The sequence below is a fragment of the Gigantopelta aegis genome, chromosome 9 (genome assembly GCF_016097555.1).
Source record: "Gigantopelta aegis isolate Gae_Host chromosome 9, Gae_host_genome, whole genome shotgun sequence".
NCBI classification, from domain to species: Eukaryota; Metazoa; Mollusca; class Gastropoda; order Neomphalida; family Peltospiridae; genus Gigantopelta; species Gigantopelta aegis.
This window is the reverse complement of record NC_054707.1, coordinates 55986627-56004859: the sequence shown is the minus strand read 5'-3', so window position 1 is coordinate 56004859 and position 18233 is coordinate 55986627. Positions and strand designations below refer to the sequence as shown.

General features: G+C 36.5%; 1 protein-coding gene across 2 annotated transcripts in view; it reads right to left on the bottom strand.

Moving 5' to 3' along the window:
* Positions 1 to 18233, bottom strand: part of LOC121381227 (ATP-binding cassette sub-family B member 6, mitochondrial-like) — a 40877-nt gene extending 22644 nt beyond the window's left edge. The window contains exons 1-7 of one of the 2 annotated variants that reach the window (XM_041510441.1): positions 18108 to 18233; positions 13311 to 13843; positions 8799 to 8925; positions 5544 to 5730; positions 3524 to 3664; positions 2437 to 2539; positions 1987 to 2076 (exon numbers count right to left, since the gene is read on the bottom strand). In XM_041510441.1, the coding sequence (XP_041366375.1) occupies positions 1987 to 2076; positions 2437 to 2539; positions 3524 to 3664; positions 5544 to 5730; positions 8799 to 8925; positions 13311 to 13807 (1145 nt within the window). In that variant the 5' untranslated portion in view covers positions 13808 to 13843; positions 18108 to 18233. Of the gene's footprint in view, positions 1 to 1986; positions 2077 to 2436; positions 2540 to 3523; positions 3665 to 5543; positions 5731 to 8798; positions 8926 to 13310; positions 13844 to 18084 lie in introns of both variants that reach the window. The other variant, XM_041510442.1, reaches the window with a different exon arrangement.

The window sequence follows — 18233 nt, the reverse complement described above, 5'->3', positions numbered from 1 at the left end:
ATAAGGCAATTCCAACACAAGGGACAAAATGTTTTTTGTGAGGTCCGAGGTTTACTGAGGCCCTTAAAAAACCCATTTTGTCCCGAGTTATCTTTTTATTGCCCATTTAATTTCAGTAACAAAACATTAATTTTGTAAGCAATGGTTTGTTTATTGTAAAACGATGCGTCAACATTTTACCTACAAACTCATTTAAACATACGCAGGGAAAATATAGTCCACTTCATGCAACGACATAAAAATATAACAACTTACCAATAAATATAAAGTTGCAAATATTAATTTGTTTAAAGGAGACCGGACACCAAAAGACATGTAGTGTGTAATGGATTAAGTTAGTGTCAAAGACCGCATTACTCTAACTCCCGGCTCGCTGCGAGGCACCGGTCAGCTGCATCCCAAGAAACGGCCAACATCATGGTTTTGATTTCCAAAAACACGAAAGTTGTTTTAAAACATGGACGCATTATTGTCGTCGAACAGGCTTTACATCAACTAAATACAGCAGGTTATGGTACATTTACAATGTGAAAATTAAAACAAGTATGTACTTAACATATACATTAAATAAAGGTATTGCAATTTGTTCACATACGAATATTTAAACTTCACATTTATTTACCTATAATTACCAAATTAATTTTCACCGACAGCCCATAACGACTCCATACTAACGTCTCTTTATCTAGTTGGTTTGTTAACCTTATAACAAAACACCTTCAAAACGTGAATTATTACGTTAGTTAACAATGTTTATAGTCAGTTCAGTATGTTGTCATTAAAATTAAAATGCTAACACTTTGGCAGGAACAACATATGTACTGTGGCCAGAAGGAATGATGTTTAATTAGTTTTAAAGCTAATGTCGATTATTAAAGCATAATAAAATTGTAACTTTACAATGCTTTCTGTATATCATATTAAAAATACTCTACACCAAATAATTATTTTAATACCCTGGGTTTCTGCCAGAGGGTGCGGAGGGTACACTTACATGTATGTACTAAAAAATCTCAGAAATTAATGTATATATATATATATGTTTTAGTTTTTCGATAGATTATAGTAACATAATTGCTGTTTAAAATTTTATAAAAGTGCATGAAATAAAATGTTCAATAAAAAAAACATTTCAAACCTATAACCACCGAATATACTCCTTTGAATATATTTAGTTTTTACAGGCCCGTAGGAACGACTTGGGGGGGGGGGGGGGGGGGGGGGGGGGGGGGGGGGGGAGCACTGGGGTATAAACTCTACATCAGATTTTGGTTACAGTGGCAAAAATTAATGTGATAAAGAAAAGCTCACAAGTGGGGGGCACGCTTAACTTAGTCAATATGGGGAGCGCGGTAGTTGCGTGTTGTGGTTTATGATGGCAAACAATTCATTACGCCGTATATATGGTTTGGTGTCCGGTCTCCTTTAAATATTTTTAAAACAATGATATAACGTGAAATGGCAAACAGAATTCTGCATGAGATATGATGTCAGTCGTTGTAAAGCATTAGTTATAAAGTCGCATCATATGTAGAAATTGTCTAGCACTCAAGTCAGACAGATTTATCTAGCTCTAGGGCCAGATAGATTTTTCTAGCACCCTGCAAAAGCTGGATAACCCTGTCGAGTGGGCAAGAAAATAATATACATCTCACCACATAACTGAAACAAAAAACATAAACTATCTGTATAAGTACATAACTTGAAAAAAAACAATCATCTGTATTTAAGATATGGTCCGGACAAGAAAAAGTTAACAGACGGACGGACGGACGAACAACGCCATACCATAATAAGACTCATCATAGATGGGCGTATAAAAAGATAATATAAAAAAATTCTGTTTTTGAGGGAAATCTGGTTTACAGAGGATCTGGTTTTAATGGGATTCACTGTATCTGAAACACCAATTAGATGTAGATAAAACCAAAAATGTTTTTAAAATGATAGTGGTTGGTCTTCCACAGCTATATTTAACTAACATACTTCAGTAAGTTGTTGATGCTGTTCGTTCCTCGGTCGACAACTCTCAAAACCTCCCCTGTCTTTCTACCCAAGTGCCAGCGCAGAGACAAACTGCAAGAAAAACAATAGTTAATCACAAAATTTACCAACTTTGGTGCATTATATTTTCAAGTATTTTCAGACTGAGAGTACTGTAAGATCACAATTCACAGATTTTGGTAAAACTCACTCCATGTGTTAATTCTAATTAATTTGTTAAAACAAAAAACATATTCCTGTACACTATCAGGTGACATTTATATTGTTTCACAGTGGTGTATTGATCACAATTGGTTTTTCAAATATCCAATATCCAAAACAAATTTTTAAAAAGGCCCACTTAGTTGAAAATGATAATTTCCTCCCACATGATGCCAAGTTATCCTAGATGAAACTGACAAGAAATTCTATCTTATCAATTGAGAACCGTACGAGTGTAGATGACGAAGAAGTTTCACTTGGATATGGCGAGTTGTATACTGCTGGACCTTGATCCACAGGAAGCTACGAACATTGTTGAGGAAACCAGTCGTCCCTGGAATAAAATAAATAACTTTATAAATACAATAATATTATTATGATTAAATATCTTTATAAACATTATTATTAATAAATGTTACAAACTTTCAATATGATTATCAGCACACGTTTCTAGTACTTCTTTCACTCTTGTGCAATCAATCCTATAGTCTTCTGCATTAAAAAAAAAATTTATTTAGGTTATATGGCACCAGACATATGGTTAAGGACCACACAGATATTGAGAGAGGAAAGCCCCTGCCGCCACTTCACGGACTACTCTTTTCGATTAGCAGCAAGGGATCTTTTACATGCACCATCCCACAGACAGAATAGTACATACCACGGCCTTTGTTACACCAGTTGTGGAGCAATGGCTGGAACAAGAAATAGCCCAATGAGTCCACCGACGGGGATCGATCCTAGACCAACTGTGCATCAAGCGAACGATTTTCCACTGGCCTACGTCCCACCCCAAGCCCATCAGGAGTTTGATGGAAAACTATAGATATTAATGAATATGTTATAGGTATGATTCAATTCTATTTATGTAAAACTTTTGTAATGGGATGGATCAACAGTTTGTTTTAGATTAACTACTGTTGATACTGTATCCATTGGAGAAGGTGCTGTCTGATTAATGAAGTTATTGTTCTTTATTAGAAAGGGAAATTTTGTTCAGCATGTATTGACATTTTTTCTAGCAAAGCTTTTTATGATATGACTGTACTAGAACAAAAGTTGTAATCTACCGGCCTGGTAGGTACTGGGTTTGCATCCCGATACCGGCTCCCACCCAAAGCAAGTTTTAATGACTCAATGGGTATGTTTAAGACCACTACAATGACTTATCTTTCACTAACCACTAACCCTCTGTCCTGGACAGACAGCGGGATGTTTATGCCCAGGACAGCATGCTTGAACCGTAATTGGATATAAGCATGAAAATAAGTTGAAATGAATGAATTGTAATCTAGTGTAAAGTTGAATAAAAGCGAACCTGTTGCCCCGCCGCGAAGGAAGAGGAGAGCGACGTAAATCATGATGAAGTCCCACCGGAAGTCCAGCCTTCCTCCAGGGGGGTCGACCGTCGTGCCATCCTGAGCAACTCGCGGAGACCTCTCTGTGGTCAGACTGTTTACTGGAAACACAAAGTCGAAACTAGAATAATGGAATATATCACCATTGTGAGGTATAGATAAGGCAATTCCAACCCAAGGGACAAATGTATTTTTTGTCAGGGCTGACATTTACTGAGGCCCTTACAAAAACATTTTGTTCTGAGGGTTGGAACTGCATTATCTACACCTCACAACGGTGATTGATTCTTTTCTTTTTGTTCCCATTTGATTACAGTAATAAAACATTAATTCTGTATGCTATGGTTTGTTTATTCTAGATCGATTTATAAACATTTCACCTAAAAACTCATTTAATAATATGCGATAGTTAAATAGTTTTAAAACAATGATTCATCATTCAACATGACCTGGCAGCTGGGAGAATAAGTAATTCAACACAATTCTGAAAAACATGTGACAAACATGACCTACCTATGTACTTGTAGTAGATGTGACAAACATGGCTTACTGATGTACTTGCAGTAGATGTGACAAACATGACTTACTGATGTACTTGTAGTAGATGTGACAAACATGGCTTACCTATGTATTTGTAGTAGATGTGACAAACATGACTTACTGATGTACTTGTAGTAGATGTGACAAACTTGACTTACCTATGTACTTGCTGTAGATGTGACAAACATGACTTACCTATCATATGTACTTGTAGTAGATGTGACACACATGACTTAACTATGTACTTGTAGTGAATGTGACAAACATGGCTTACCTATGTACTTGTAGTAGATGTGACAAACATGACTTACTGATGTACTTGCTGTAGATGTGACAAACATGACTTACCTATGTACTTGTAGTAGATGTGACAAACATGACTTACCTATGTACTTGTAGTAGATGTGACAAACATGACTTACTGATGTACTTGCAGTAGATTTGACACACATGGCTTACCAAAGCACTTGTAGATGTGACAAACATGACTTACTGATGTACTTGTAGATGTGACAAACATGACTTACCAATGCACTTGTAGATGTGACAAACATGACTTACTGATGTACTTGTAGTAGATGTGACAAACTTGACTTACTGATCTACTTGTAGTAGATGTGACAAACATGACTTACCTATGTACTTGTAGTAGATGTGACAAACTTGACTTACCTATGTACTTGTAGTAGATGTGACAAACATGACTTATTGATGTACTTGTAGTAGATCTGACAAACTTGACTTACCTATGTACTTGTAGTAGATGTGACAAACATGACTTATTGATGTACTTGTAGTAGATCTGACAAACTTGACTTACCTATGTACTTGTAGTAGATGTGACAAACATGACTTACTGATCTACTTGTAGTAGATGTGACAAACATGACTTACTGATGTACTTGTAGTAGATGTGACAAACTTGACTTACTGATCTACTTGTAGTAGATGTGACAAACATGACTTACCTATGTACTTGTAGTAGATGTGACAAACTTGACTTACTTATGTACTTGTAGTAGATGTGACAAACATGACTTATTGATGTACTTGTAGTAGATGTGACAAACTTGACTTACCTATGTACTTGTAGTAGATGTGACAAACATGACTTATTGATGTACTTGTAGTAGATCTGACAAACTTGACTTACCTATGTACTTGTAGTAGATGTGACAAACATGACTTACCAATGCACTTGTAGATGTGACAAACATGACTTACCTATGTACTTATAGATGTGACAAACATGACTTACCTATGTATTTGTAGTAGATGTGACAAACTTGACTTGCCTATGTACTTGTAGCAGATGTGACAAATTTGACTTACTGATGTACTTGTAGATGTGAGAAACATGACTTACCAATGTACTTGCTGTAGATGTGACAAACATGACTTACTGATGTACTTGTAGATGATGTGAGAAACATGACTTACTGATGTACTTGCTGTAGATGGGGACGAAGACGTTGATGACGCGCCCGGCCACGAGGATGAGGACACAGAAGAAGACGGTCAGCTGCAGGAACGGGTTGTGTTTCGGCCACACATACGGCATCATCATCTTCAGCTTCTGCAGGATGTTCGACCATGTCGACGCTGCCTGGCCATGCCTCTCCCCCGCCTACAGAGATTTATAGCTGTTATTTTATAACTGCTCTCTGCCTACAGAGATTTACAAGTGCTATTATATAAGTCCCCGACTTACAGAGATTTATAACTGTTATTATATAACTGCTCTCTGCCTACAGAGATTTACAAGTGCTATTATATAAGTCCCCGACCTACAGAGATTTATAACTGTTATTATATAACTGCTCTCTGCCTACAGAGATTTACAAGTACTATTATATAACAGTTCCCCGCCTACAGAGATTTATAACTGTTATTATATAACTGCTCTCTGCCTACAGAGATTTACAAGTGCTATTATATAAGTCCCCGACCTACAGAGATTTATAACTGTTATTATATAACTGCTCTCTGCCTACAGAGATTTACAAGTACTATTATATAACAGTTCCCCGCCTACAGAGATTTATAACTGTTATTATATAACTGCTCTCTGCCTACAGAAATTTACAAGTGCTATTATATAACGTTACAGTTCCCCGCCTACAGAGATTTATAACTGTTATTATATAACTGCTCTCTGCCTACAGAGATTTACAAGTGCTATTATATAACAGTTCCCCGCCTACAGAGATTTATAACTGTTATTATATAACTGCCCTCTGCCTACAGATTTACAAGTGCTATTATATAACAGTTCCCCCCGCCTACAGAGATGTATAACTGTTATTATATAACTGCCCTCTGCCTACAGATTTACAAGTGCTATTATATAACAGTTCCCCGCCTACAGAGATTTACAACTGTTATTATATAACTGCCCTCTGCCTACAGAGATTTACAAGTGCTATTATATAACAGTTCCCCGCCTACAGAGATTTATAACTGTTATTATATAACTGCTCTCTGCCTACAGAGATTTACAAGTGCTATTATATAACAATTCCCCACGTACAGAGATTTATAACTGTTATTATATAACTGCCCTCTGCCTACAGAGATTAAGTGTGATTTTATCAAATGTCCCTTATCTACAGAAATACATGTATACAAGTGTTTTTATAAAAATGTCCCCTACATATGAAGGTCCACACCAAATGTTTTGGTTTACAGAACCCTCTATTTCAAGATCAACCCTGTGGACATGACATTCACATAAAAAGGACAGTACATATCGTGGCACCTCTAGTGAGCACTCTATCACAGAGGGGCTGGGCTCGAAACGGCCTGTGGCCAGGTCACCAAATGCGATCAATGTCCCGTTTGGGCGACTTAAATATTAAAAAATAATGGCATTACTCACCCAAATATTATTATTTGGGCGATCTTCTTTAGAGCTATAACATATGAGCCACTATTAATATTCGTATTGCATATTTTTATTCCACATTAAAATCTTGCTCGTGGTTCATGGTTCGCTTACCTTAATTTGCCAACATCCATTATTATTTTTTGGGCCGCCATATTTTTTGGCGAGTTTCGAGCCCTGCAGAGGGAGTGGGACGTATCCCAGTGGTAAAAGCTCTCGCTTGATGCACGGTCAGTAAAGGATCGATCCCCCATTGGGCTATTCCTCATTCAAGCCAGTACTCCACAACTGGTGTAACAAAGGCCATGGTATGTCAGGCATCGAAATAAGCATTGTGTTTGGTAACCCATTTACAGGTTACCACAAAATATAGCCTGGTAACCCATAGGTTACCACAACTATATGAAAGTTAGAATTGAATTCCTATTACTACTACTTTTAACGCCCTTGTATGTGTGCCAGATGATTATTGTAGTATACATGTATTTATGATTCATTCTGTATGTTATCACTGTTCTTAATGTATTACATATAATTCTTTACAAGTATGTGACTCATATTTAATAACTGAACAATTGAATAAATAAGTTGATTAAAATTAAAATGTTCTGTTTTCTATTTTCTCGTATTTTATCATACAACAATGAAAGATAATAATAATTCTGAAATTGTATCGGTACGCGCGAACATCGGTACGAGAAATGAAATCCGGAAGTAAATTTATCTAGTGGGCGCTGCTTAAACGCGGAACCCGAAACCGATATGTATTAACCTGCTCATATACCACTGGAGTTTTGAGCATGTCTGTCGCAGGTCCGGTCTCTGGATAGCCAATGGCCTGACCCGCGACAGAAGCTTAAACGTGGATTGCCGAAACTGCTTGCAATTGCACAAGTGCGCACAAACATCGGTGCAATTTCGTATGAGAAAACGAAACGCGGAAGTAAATTCATCTAGTGGACGCTGCTTAAACGTGGAATAACTATAATTACTTGCAATTGCACAAGTATGTGCGAACATCGATGCAATTCCTTACGAGAAAATGAAACGCAGAAGACCGGAATGCATTGTCTGGTTTACGTTCAGAAATTTTTGTCGAGAACGAAACACCGTTCTCGACTTTTCTTACATGTGGTAACCTCCCGGTAACCTGAACGACCGTTCTCGACTTATTTCGATGCCTGTATGTACTATCTTGTCTGTGGGATGGTGCATATAAAAGATCCCATGCTGCTAATCGAAAAAAGAAGCCCATGAAGTGGCAACAGCGGGTTTCCTCTATATCTGTGTGGTCCGTAACCATATGTCTGACGCCATATAACCGTAAATAAAATGTGTTGAGTGCGTCGTTAAATAAAACATTTCCTTCCAATCACAGAGCTGACACAGAAAAATGAACACTAGCTACTGTAGGAGCTCTTTCTATACCAACACTACTAAATCTAACTAACTGGCAGTGATAAGCCAAATGTTTCACTAGTCCACCGGACAAGTAGATCTAGAAATCTACTTGTCCAGCAATATTTTCATTTGTCCAAATAAATGTTTTGTTTTATTAAAGTACAAGGACAGGATGTTTGATTGCTTAAAATTAAACTGCATTCAGCTTTATTACTTGTCCACTGGACAACCATTGAGGTACATTTTGCTTGTCCGAGCAGATTTTCACTTGTCAGGACAAATGGACAAGTGCTTATTTCGAACACTGACTGATAATTATATACCTTAAAAAATTGAAGCACATACTATGCTTATTCCTTTATCTAGAAAACGTGAAATGCTAATGCAAGTGTTAATTGTAAAATGTATACCTCGGCATCTAGCCTTGAATAATGAAGTGATGACACGAGACCTGGAGCCCAGAAGCCCGACATGAACAGCCACAGTGTACAGACGTAACGCACAATCCACAGTCCAAACTCCATGTTGTCATAGGTACTGAATTAAGAAAATTAGAAAATTAAAATGCTAATCTTCCCTCGCATACATATACATGAAAATATCATTTGGTTAATAATCGGATACTAATTTTTAAAACTGTCTGTATTTGATATATACTGACTGAGAAGGTGTAAAATTATGTCTACGACTAGTACTTACATCTGCGTTTACGTTTAAGTGCAAGAACCTTATTCTCAAAGATGGTTGTAAACGTAAACGTAACTTAGTAGTATGTAAATATATGATTGTAACTCTCACCAGAGAAATAATACTTAAAAAAACCACATTAAAAATGATGGCTACCAGGTAAATAACAAATGAGCAAAAATCAATTTTGTTTGTTGTCTGCTAACAATAACATCGCAAACGGTGAACCATGGCATTTTGGTATTGGTGAGGATCCGTGTTTTGGTACGAACTTTAGGACATTCTTAAAAAGGAAAAGATAACTCAGGAGAAATGTGGCCGAATCGAAGGTACTTTATATTTACGTCCAACTTTACACATAACTTACGTTTTGGTTATTTTGTGAATAGCTCTTCAGTCGTAGATTTACGTTTACGTGTAAAACTAGACTTAAGATGTTTTGTAAATATGGGTCCTGACCATGAGCTGTTGTTCCTAAACAGGAAGGTTCCCACAAAATTAAGTTGGAATCAAAGACACATGATGGACAATGACAGATAAAAATGGATCACATTATAGGTCACTTGAAACTTCAGCTCATGTGACCTAAAACAATGTCATCTATTAAAAAGAATATACATGTATACCCAGCACATGTATGACATTGTACCTAACAAACAGCCACTCCCTCCCCTTTATTGTTTTGATGCATATATGCAGGGCTAGCTCTACCACTGGCCAAATTCACCAACTGCAAATTTTAAAAATAATTGGTGAATCTTATTTTAATTTGGCGAAAAAATTTAAGGTAAATAATTTGGTTGGAAAATAATGTGGCATTTTACTATTATTGAAGTTTCATGGATAATTTGGCAAAATGTTCTGCTTGTCCAGAACTAGCCCTGATATGCCATTATAACAGAAAAATATCAACCTCCACTGAGGGGATTCGAACCACAGACTCTCAGTAGGAGAGTCCAGCACTCTACCAACTGAGCTAATAAGGAAATTCCCACTAGCTACTGCCAGTAGGAGCACTTTATATCAACACTACTACATACTCCCCACTCAAGTGAAGCTACGTCCCGGAGCTGTGGGCCACGGGCAGTTGAACTGTTACGGGTCCTGACTGGGTTATAATTGTATTCTTGTGTTAAGAACACACCCAGTTCCTACGTCTGCTCCAAATGTAACAGAAAAATATCAACCTCCACTGGGGGGATTCGAACCACAGAATCTCAGTACAAGAGTCCAGTGCTCTACCAAATGAACTAATAGGGAAATTCCCACTAGCTACTGCGAGTAGGAGCACTTTATATCAACACTACTACATACTCCCCACTCAAGTGAAGCTATATGTCCCGGAGCTGTGGGCCACGGGCAGTTGAACTGTTACGGGTCCTGACTGGGTTTAATTGTATTCTTGTGTTAAGAACTCACCCAGTTCCTACGTCTGCTCCAAATGTAACAGAAAAATATCAACCTCCACTGAGGGGATTCGAACCACAGACTCTCAGTACAAGAGTCCAGCACTCTACCAACTGAGCTAATAGGGAAATTCCCACTCAGTGTTCGAGATTAACGGTATCCCGATATCCTGGGAATACCAGAATTTAATTTTGGTACCAGACTTCAATAACCCAGTATCCCATCAGGATACTAATGTAATGTAACATTGTTGTTGGGTTTTTTAATCGCTGAAACAATGAACGTCGGTCATTTACTGAAGTTAGGTAACAGTATTTTCGAGCTTGTATCCAGTCTAATGCTATGCCGTAACAATATCTCCCCCAGCTCATACCCAGTCTAATGCTACACTGGAGCAATAGCGAGGTAGCAATAGACTGGGAACCGCTAAGTCGCTATTGTTTTTGTTGGATGTTTCCTCCCTTCAAATTTTATTTGAGATGTTGATTCCACATATGCAGGAAATTGATACAGGTAGGTTTATCATTAGTAATGTCAGAAACACTTATAGATTACTGCTAAATATTAATTTATGTCATTATTACGCAAACATAGTTGCAACAAATCTTTCTGCAGATTCTGTTTAATTGCCAATTTCACAAATTCCATGATTTCGATTGCGGCATAGCAATAGACTGGGAACGAGAACAGTGTCGTCTAAGTTTGTTACGATGTTATTTATGAATTTCATTTAAGTGGGATACTAAATTCTCAGGTGGGATACCAGATTTTGAAATGTTAGTATCCAACTGGGATACTGCCCAAAATTTTAAATCTCGAACACTGCCACTAGCTACTGCGAGTAGGAGCACTTTATATCAACACTACTACACCATTATATATCCCTCCCCACAGTGTTGCTGAACATCCCTCAAATCTGCTTTAAAGATGTATATTTGTTTTGCTTGTTAAATATGTTTTGAAATTTTAAACAGCAACAGAAAAGATAATTTTTATCTTTATATTTGCTTAATACACATATTCACTTTTATATAAGCTCAATCATTGCTACATGTGTATGTAGTTCAATATCATTTACATTAAACTGATGCACATTCAAAATGCCTTTTGTTTGTTTAGAAATATAAAGATGATACAGAGAACTCCAAAAGGAAAAACTAGGGTTATCATTTTTGTTCCTTTAAATGCATTTAGTAATATGGATGTTTTTATTCATCCACCAGTTATCGCCAGAATTGAACCTCTTCCTGGTAGTTGATGATATTGAATAGATCAGTGCAACCGATGTGTTTATTCAAGCTAATCATCCAGCTCCAACAGATTGTAGGAAAACAGTCAAGGAGAAAAAGTCAAGGAATAAAGGTCAAAAGAAACAAAATCAAACCTATTAAAATCATGATGTAAAATGTTTCAAAAGGATTGAAAACTTGCATAAACTATTTATGGATTGCACAAACACAAATTCAGGTAACCCATTTTGTTTTTACGTAACTCATCATGATCATGTAAATAACGTTATAATCCAATGCACGAACGAAAAATGGGTTACACAAATATATTTACGCGAGCGATGCGCGAACGACACTATCGCTTTCACAATTTTCAGAGGCCTGGTATTCATCAGACATATTAGCTGTCCAACTTCATCTACCCTTTTGTTCTGAGTCATGTTTACTTTGTAATATAACCCTCAACTGCCACATTGCTCAACATTTCATAGTACCAAAAGTACCAGAAAATCACATTCATTGCAATGCAACAACGTCCGAGCCATAATTGTCTGGTCAGACAAGTCGGATGGTTATCAGTCCAACAGTGTATGCATGAGGATGCATGAAACATTTGCCTGCTTGGCAACCGCCAACTTTATCATTTGTTGCAAGAAAAACTAAATAATAATAATATTATAGTTTTACAGTTATATAAAACATTTGTCTGAACGGCAACTAGCCAATTGTTGAAATGAAAAGACATACATATCATACATATACTTACAGCGTTTAACAGTTTTATAACAATGCAGAGTAATATAGTGCCCACAATAAGTTGAGTTTCTTCCCTTGACTTGTGTTCCTTTGACTTTTTTAAATTGGCTTTTTTCCATTGATATTTTCCCCAACTATACCGCTCCAACATCCTCAACACATACAAAAAACATAACTTGACAATTTGGATTATCAGTCGATTCAGAGAAATCTGCAACCTAATTTACCTTTTAGTTGAAATTTCAAAACTATAAGCATAAGACTTAACCGAATCAGTTATGACTGGAAAATACCATGTAACTTACAAATCACACCTTTATATTGTCAACAGCTTATTTTATGCATACAAAACCTACTAGCTGCCTTAAAACTTCAGTACATGCAATTTGCAATGCACATGTACTTGGATATATATATATATTATATGAAGGTTAAATTACTTTTACTGACTATTTATTAACATAAAAATACATTTGGACTGGGAAATATACAAATGAATATGTAATTAATTTTTATTAAAAATATAATTGCTGAGTGATCAATGTATGTCAGATTTATACATGTACATGTATTATTGATTTTTACATATTTTAGCTTTATTTTAGTTATATTAATTTCAACACTGGAGCCTAGCAGATATGACCCAAAAAAATCAGTGGTTTAAAGGCAACATCTGTTAAGAAATGTTACTTCCATGTCAGAAAATCAGTATATTATTAGCATCAGATTCCGAATTAATTTGTCACTCGGTAGAATGTTTGGGGTTCTCATGAATTCCCACTACATAAAGTTGCAGGAATCCAAATGGATTTTGACAGAATCTGACGAAAAACAAGCACTTACCTGTCCAAATACCACCACCACGAATGACTCCACCATGAGATGAAAGCTAGGTTTTCCCGCACAAATGCCAAACTCCAAAACACCAAGAGCACCAGACCGTGTCCTCGTGTGGGAACAGACGGTAGAGCAGACTTGCGTTCCAGCACAATAAGTCGTAGAGAGAAAATCCAGGCGACCATCATGGCAACGGCATTTAACACCTGGTAACCATAGAGAGATGACTGACCGACCATCGTGTCTTCAAGAATCATGCGAACCAGCGGCTCAAACATCAGTATGGTGCTAACAGCGATCTGGACCACGTAGCCAAAGCTAGTCCGCACGAGCTTCTTGTCAATACTCATCGAATACCGGCCGTACACCACACACTGCACAATACCACATATAGCAATGAACGAGAGAAGAATTCCAGTGGAAAGGGTTTCAAGGAAACACCTGTTGATGCCATCTGCATGCCACAGGTTGGCCCAGGTGGTAATGTTATCACAGTACTGCATGTTGAATCACCGGTGAATTCAAGATTCACAGCCAATCTAAAACAAAAGTATTTAACTTACTTTAACAAAGACATAGAAATAAAAGAATCTAAAACAAAAACAGAAAGTATAACTCTTAGTACAAACAAAGAATATGCATTACATAAGGAGTCACTTGGTCTAGTTAAATTTATAGCAGCTGCAAGGCAATCAAATTTTTTTTTTAAATAAATAAATATTTGTTTTTAAGCTGTGTGATACCCCTTTGACAAGACACAAGCATAACTGAAGCGAAATTGTTATTATTATTTTTAATAATTAAATATTCAAAATTCATAAAATTAATCCAAATGGTCTACCCATGTTTTCATACAAGTAATCGAGTAATTTTCTGCCCCTCATGATTAATTCCTTTTAAAACTACTAAATTGAATACAACATACTGATGATATTTCATGAAATTAAACATCATATACAATAAGTGGTTTGCTTACAAATTCAGTGGGTACTGTTCATAAACTGTCATTTAAAATGTTTGTATCTTCTAAGAATAAGCCTTTAAATTAATAACAAACAAGATGTTGGTTTAACAACATCACTAGAGCACATTGATTTATTAATCATCAGCTATTTGGTAATTTTGACATTAGAGTCTTAGAGAGGAAACCCGCTAAATTTTTCCATTAGTAGCAAGGGATCTTTTATATGCATCATTCCACAGACAAGATAGCACATACCACGGCCCTTGAAATACCAGTCATGGTGCACTGGCTGGAACAAGAAATAGACAAATGGGCCCACCGACAGGGATCGATCCCAAACTGACTGTGCATCAAGCAAGTGCTTTACCAGTGGGCTACGTCCCACCCCCAACAAACAAGAAATACCTAAACCCTATTTGCGGCCCTAGCGCTTGTAGTTAACTTATGTGTTACACTGGCCACAGTGCTGTAGTCATTATGCCATTGGACCTGAGGCTAGGAGGTACTGGGTTCATATCCTATCTGCGTATTTTTCATGACTGTACCGGCTTTAAGTTTAACCCAGAGTGAGTGCTCAATGAGCAGGTGTAAGGCCACAAACACAAAGTTTCAGTCACTTCACAGGTGCGATTATGGGTGTGTCTCCCGAGTGTATCACCCCACATGGGAGATGATTACCCAAGATGTACCTCAGGTTTATGTACCTCAGGCTTACGTGATACCGAGATAGCTCAACTGATAGCAAGCAGTCCCATAATGACTTCACCATTTAGCTCTTCATCACTGATGTTTATAATGTCCAAAAATTAAAAATGTCTTTGCTTTGGTGTTAAATGTTTGTGGCCTTTAAAAAAAAAAAATAATAAGTTTTAACAGGTTACAATGTATGATACAGAGTGATCAATTTCAATCATGGTTTCTTTTTATTGGATGGTATCGCATTGGCGACTGGTCATCACCTAGGAGCAGCCAGTTGTATGTCTTTAAATTGTTACCACACATGTGTGTTAGTATGTGTTAATACGTGTTATTAAAATGATATTTTCACCAATGGGTGGGTCCTTTATTTTAATGGGAGTGCAATACCGTGATAGCTTTCTTACCAAGACTGTTTATTTAACCTCGGGACCAGCTCGGCGGCTTTGATAAATGTCTAGCCTAGTGGCAGTGGATTGATACTACTGTAGGTCTGGCTTTAGAGACTGGCGATATATCCTTATGGCAGACTTTAAAATCACAGACCTCTGAAACACCAGCCATATTGACCACTTTTTATTTATTTGGTTTTTTTTTAAAACCATGTACGAGATACCGATGTCTGGGCAAATCCAACTGAAATGTGGCACAAATAGTATATTCACCGTTTTTATTACTGGCTATTGATGGAAAAACAAAACCGTACAGAATGCAAATGACCAATTTTTATTAAATATGGGACCAGTTCAAGTCTTTTGAGAATCAATATGCACATCAATTCATTGACATAGACAAATAAACATGTGCAAAAACAGTACTAATTAATGTGTAGGAATTTGTTCCAATAATATATTTAGAAATGGACAGGTGATTTGGACCGACAGGAATGACAATAGTGGTACATAATTTCGGTCTCATAAATCGAGAATCAGTCCCAGATTAGGAACAAAGGGCTCCCCCGCCCCTCCCCCGTTGTACACAGGTATGTTTTATTGCTATTAAATTTACTTTGTTCAGAAATACTTTACTCAAGCATGGATCCTAGGGTTTGTGAATGTTTAAAAGGTTTATGAAGTCTTTTATTATTTTTTTCTTTGATGTCAGTGAAAATATGGGGGGTGCCTCCCCGTATCCACACCTAGTCAATTTGTACCCTAATCATTTAGTACCATAGTCAGTTCGTACCTAATTTGGTCATTTCGTACCCTGGTCATTTTGTACCATTGCAAAAAGTCATTTCATACTCTAGTCATTTCGTACCCTAGTCATTTCGTATGATTATGAAAAGTTATTTTGTACCCTAGTCATTTCGTACCTTTTTTTCTTTTTCTTTTTTTTCAAAAGGTTTATTTCCATGAAATGCCACATTTACATCTGTGTTATATATATCTGGGTATATTATACACACACATATACATAATAAATACTATACACCTTATTTGAAGAAATAACACTGCAAAATAATAATAATGAAAATTAGCTATGTACATCTATTACGTAATAATATAACCGGCCTTGGTGACGTCGTGGTTAGGCCATCGGTCTACAGGCTGGTAGGTACTGGGTTCGGATCCCAGTCGAGGCATGGGATTTTTAATCCAGATACCGACTCCAAACCCTGAGTGAGTGCTCCGACCAGTGATCCATAAATGGTTCAACAAAGGCCATGGTTTGTGCTATCCTGCCTGTGGGAAGTGCAAATAAAATATCCCTTGCTGCCTGTCATAAAAGAGTAGCCTATGTGGCAACAGCGGGTTTCCTCTAAAAAACAGTGTCAGAATGACCATATGTTTGACGTACAATAGCCGATGATAAGATAAAAAATCAATGTGCTCTAGTGGCGTCGTTAAATAAAACAAACTTTACTTTACTTTTGACTAGGGATACCCAGCAAAACATCTTGAATATTTAATTTAACAACTGATCCTATCTTTGTTTCTAGCCAAATTTCAAATGTTTTCCATATTTGATTAGAGTGAGAGCAATAGAAAAATATATGTTCCAAAGATTCTGGTTCGTTAGCACAAAAACTGCATTTATTATCCGCCTGTATGTCATTTTGTACCATAACAAAAATTTGTAACGTCAGATATAAGCAACAAAGAGATCCAGGGATGAACATGGTCTGACTGCATATATATAACTTGCTTTTTCGTTATTCCAAATTATAACCATTAACAAAAAAGATACATGTCAAAATTTTGATAAATACAAAATATTTTCTTGGTCCATTTTGTTGTATTTGTTGTTTTTGTCAGTTAGACTAAATATCAGGACGTTGCTACATGATCATCGTAAGTGACAACTTGTAGAATTTGGCGTTTAGTAGTAAATACCAAATGAGGGTGTGTTCAGGTCAGGCAGAATGGAAATAACAGTTATCAATAAACATATGTTGCACAATAACATGTTCTGAATTTCCAACTGTCAAAATAAAGTAAAAACAACAACCCCAAAATTGCATCTTTGCGACAAAAATGCTTTTATATGATATGGTGTAAAATTACTAGGGTACAAAATGACTAAGCTATAGGTTTTGAAATAACTTTCACATATAGTATAAAATTACTCTAGGGTGCGAAATGACAAGGGCAAATGACTTTTTACAATGGTACAAAATGAGAGTATAAAATGACCAGACAGTGGCATGAAATGGGTGGTAAGAAATAGACTATGATTCGACTGGCCAACACCATCAGGGCCTGTCCACTGTACCATCTAAAGTTGTTTGCCTTGCTAATATTTGGCTATTTTCAATGATGCCAGTTTAGTCTCATGTGCTTTCCATTCGAAATTTATTATGTTTTTGTTTTTTTTTACGTACTTTTCATTTTCATTTATTGGAAGGACTTTCCTTTGTTTGGTAGTCACTAACCCTAAATCTTATTTATTATAAGTATTTATAATATTCTTTATACATGACATTGCCGAAGGAAAGTCATACCAATCATCAAGGAGTGGTACAACAGGAACCCATGCTACATTAAGTTTTATTTGCGTTACAATCAAATTCTAAGAATTTAATTCTTGAAATTGCTTCTTTAAGAATTTGAAACGAAAGAACTTTAAGAAGTTCTTAAAGTTCTTTCGTTTCAAATTTAATTTTAATCTCTTGGCTACCTGTCATATGGTTTACAATTTACCAATTTAGGGATCAGCTAACGAAACGCTTCTAGTGATGAGTCATGAAGTTATTAAACAGTATTATTTAATGCTTTTCCACACCCATAAGTTTGCCATAGCACAAACTATGACAAAGCACGTTTCGG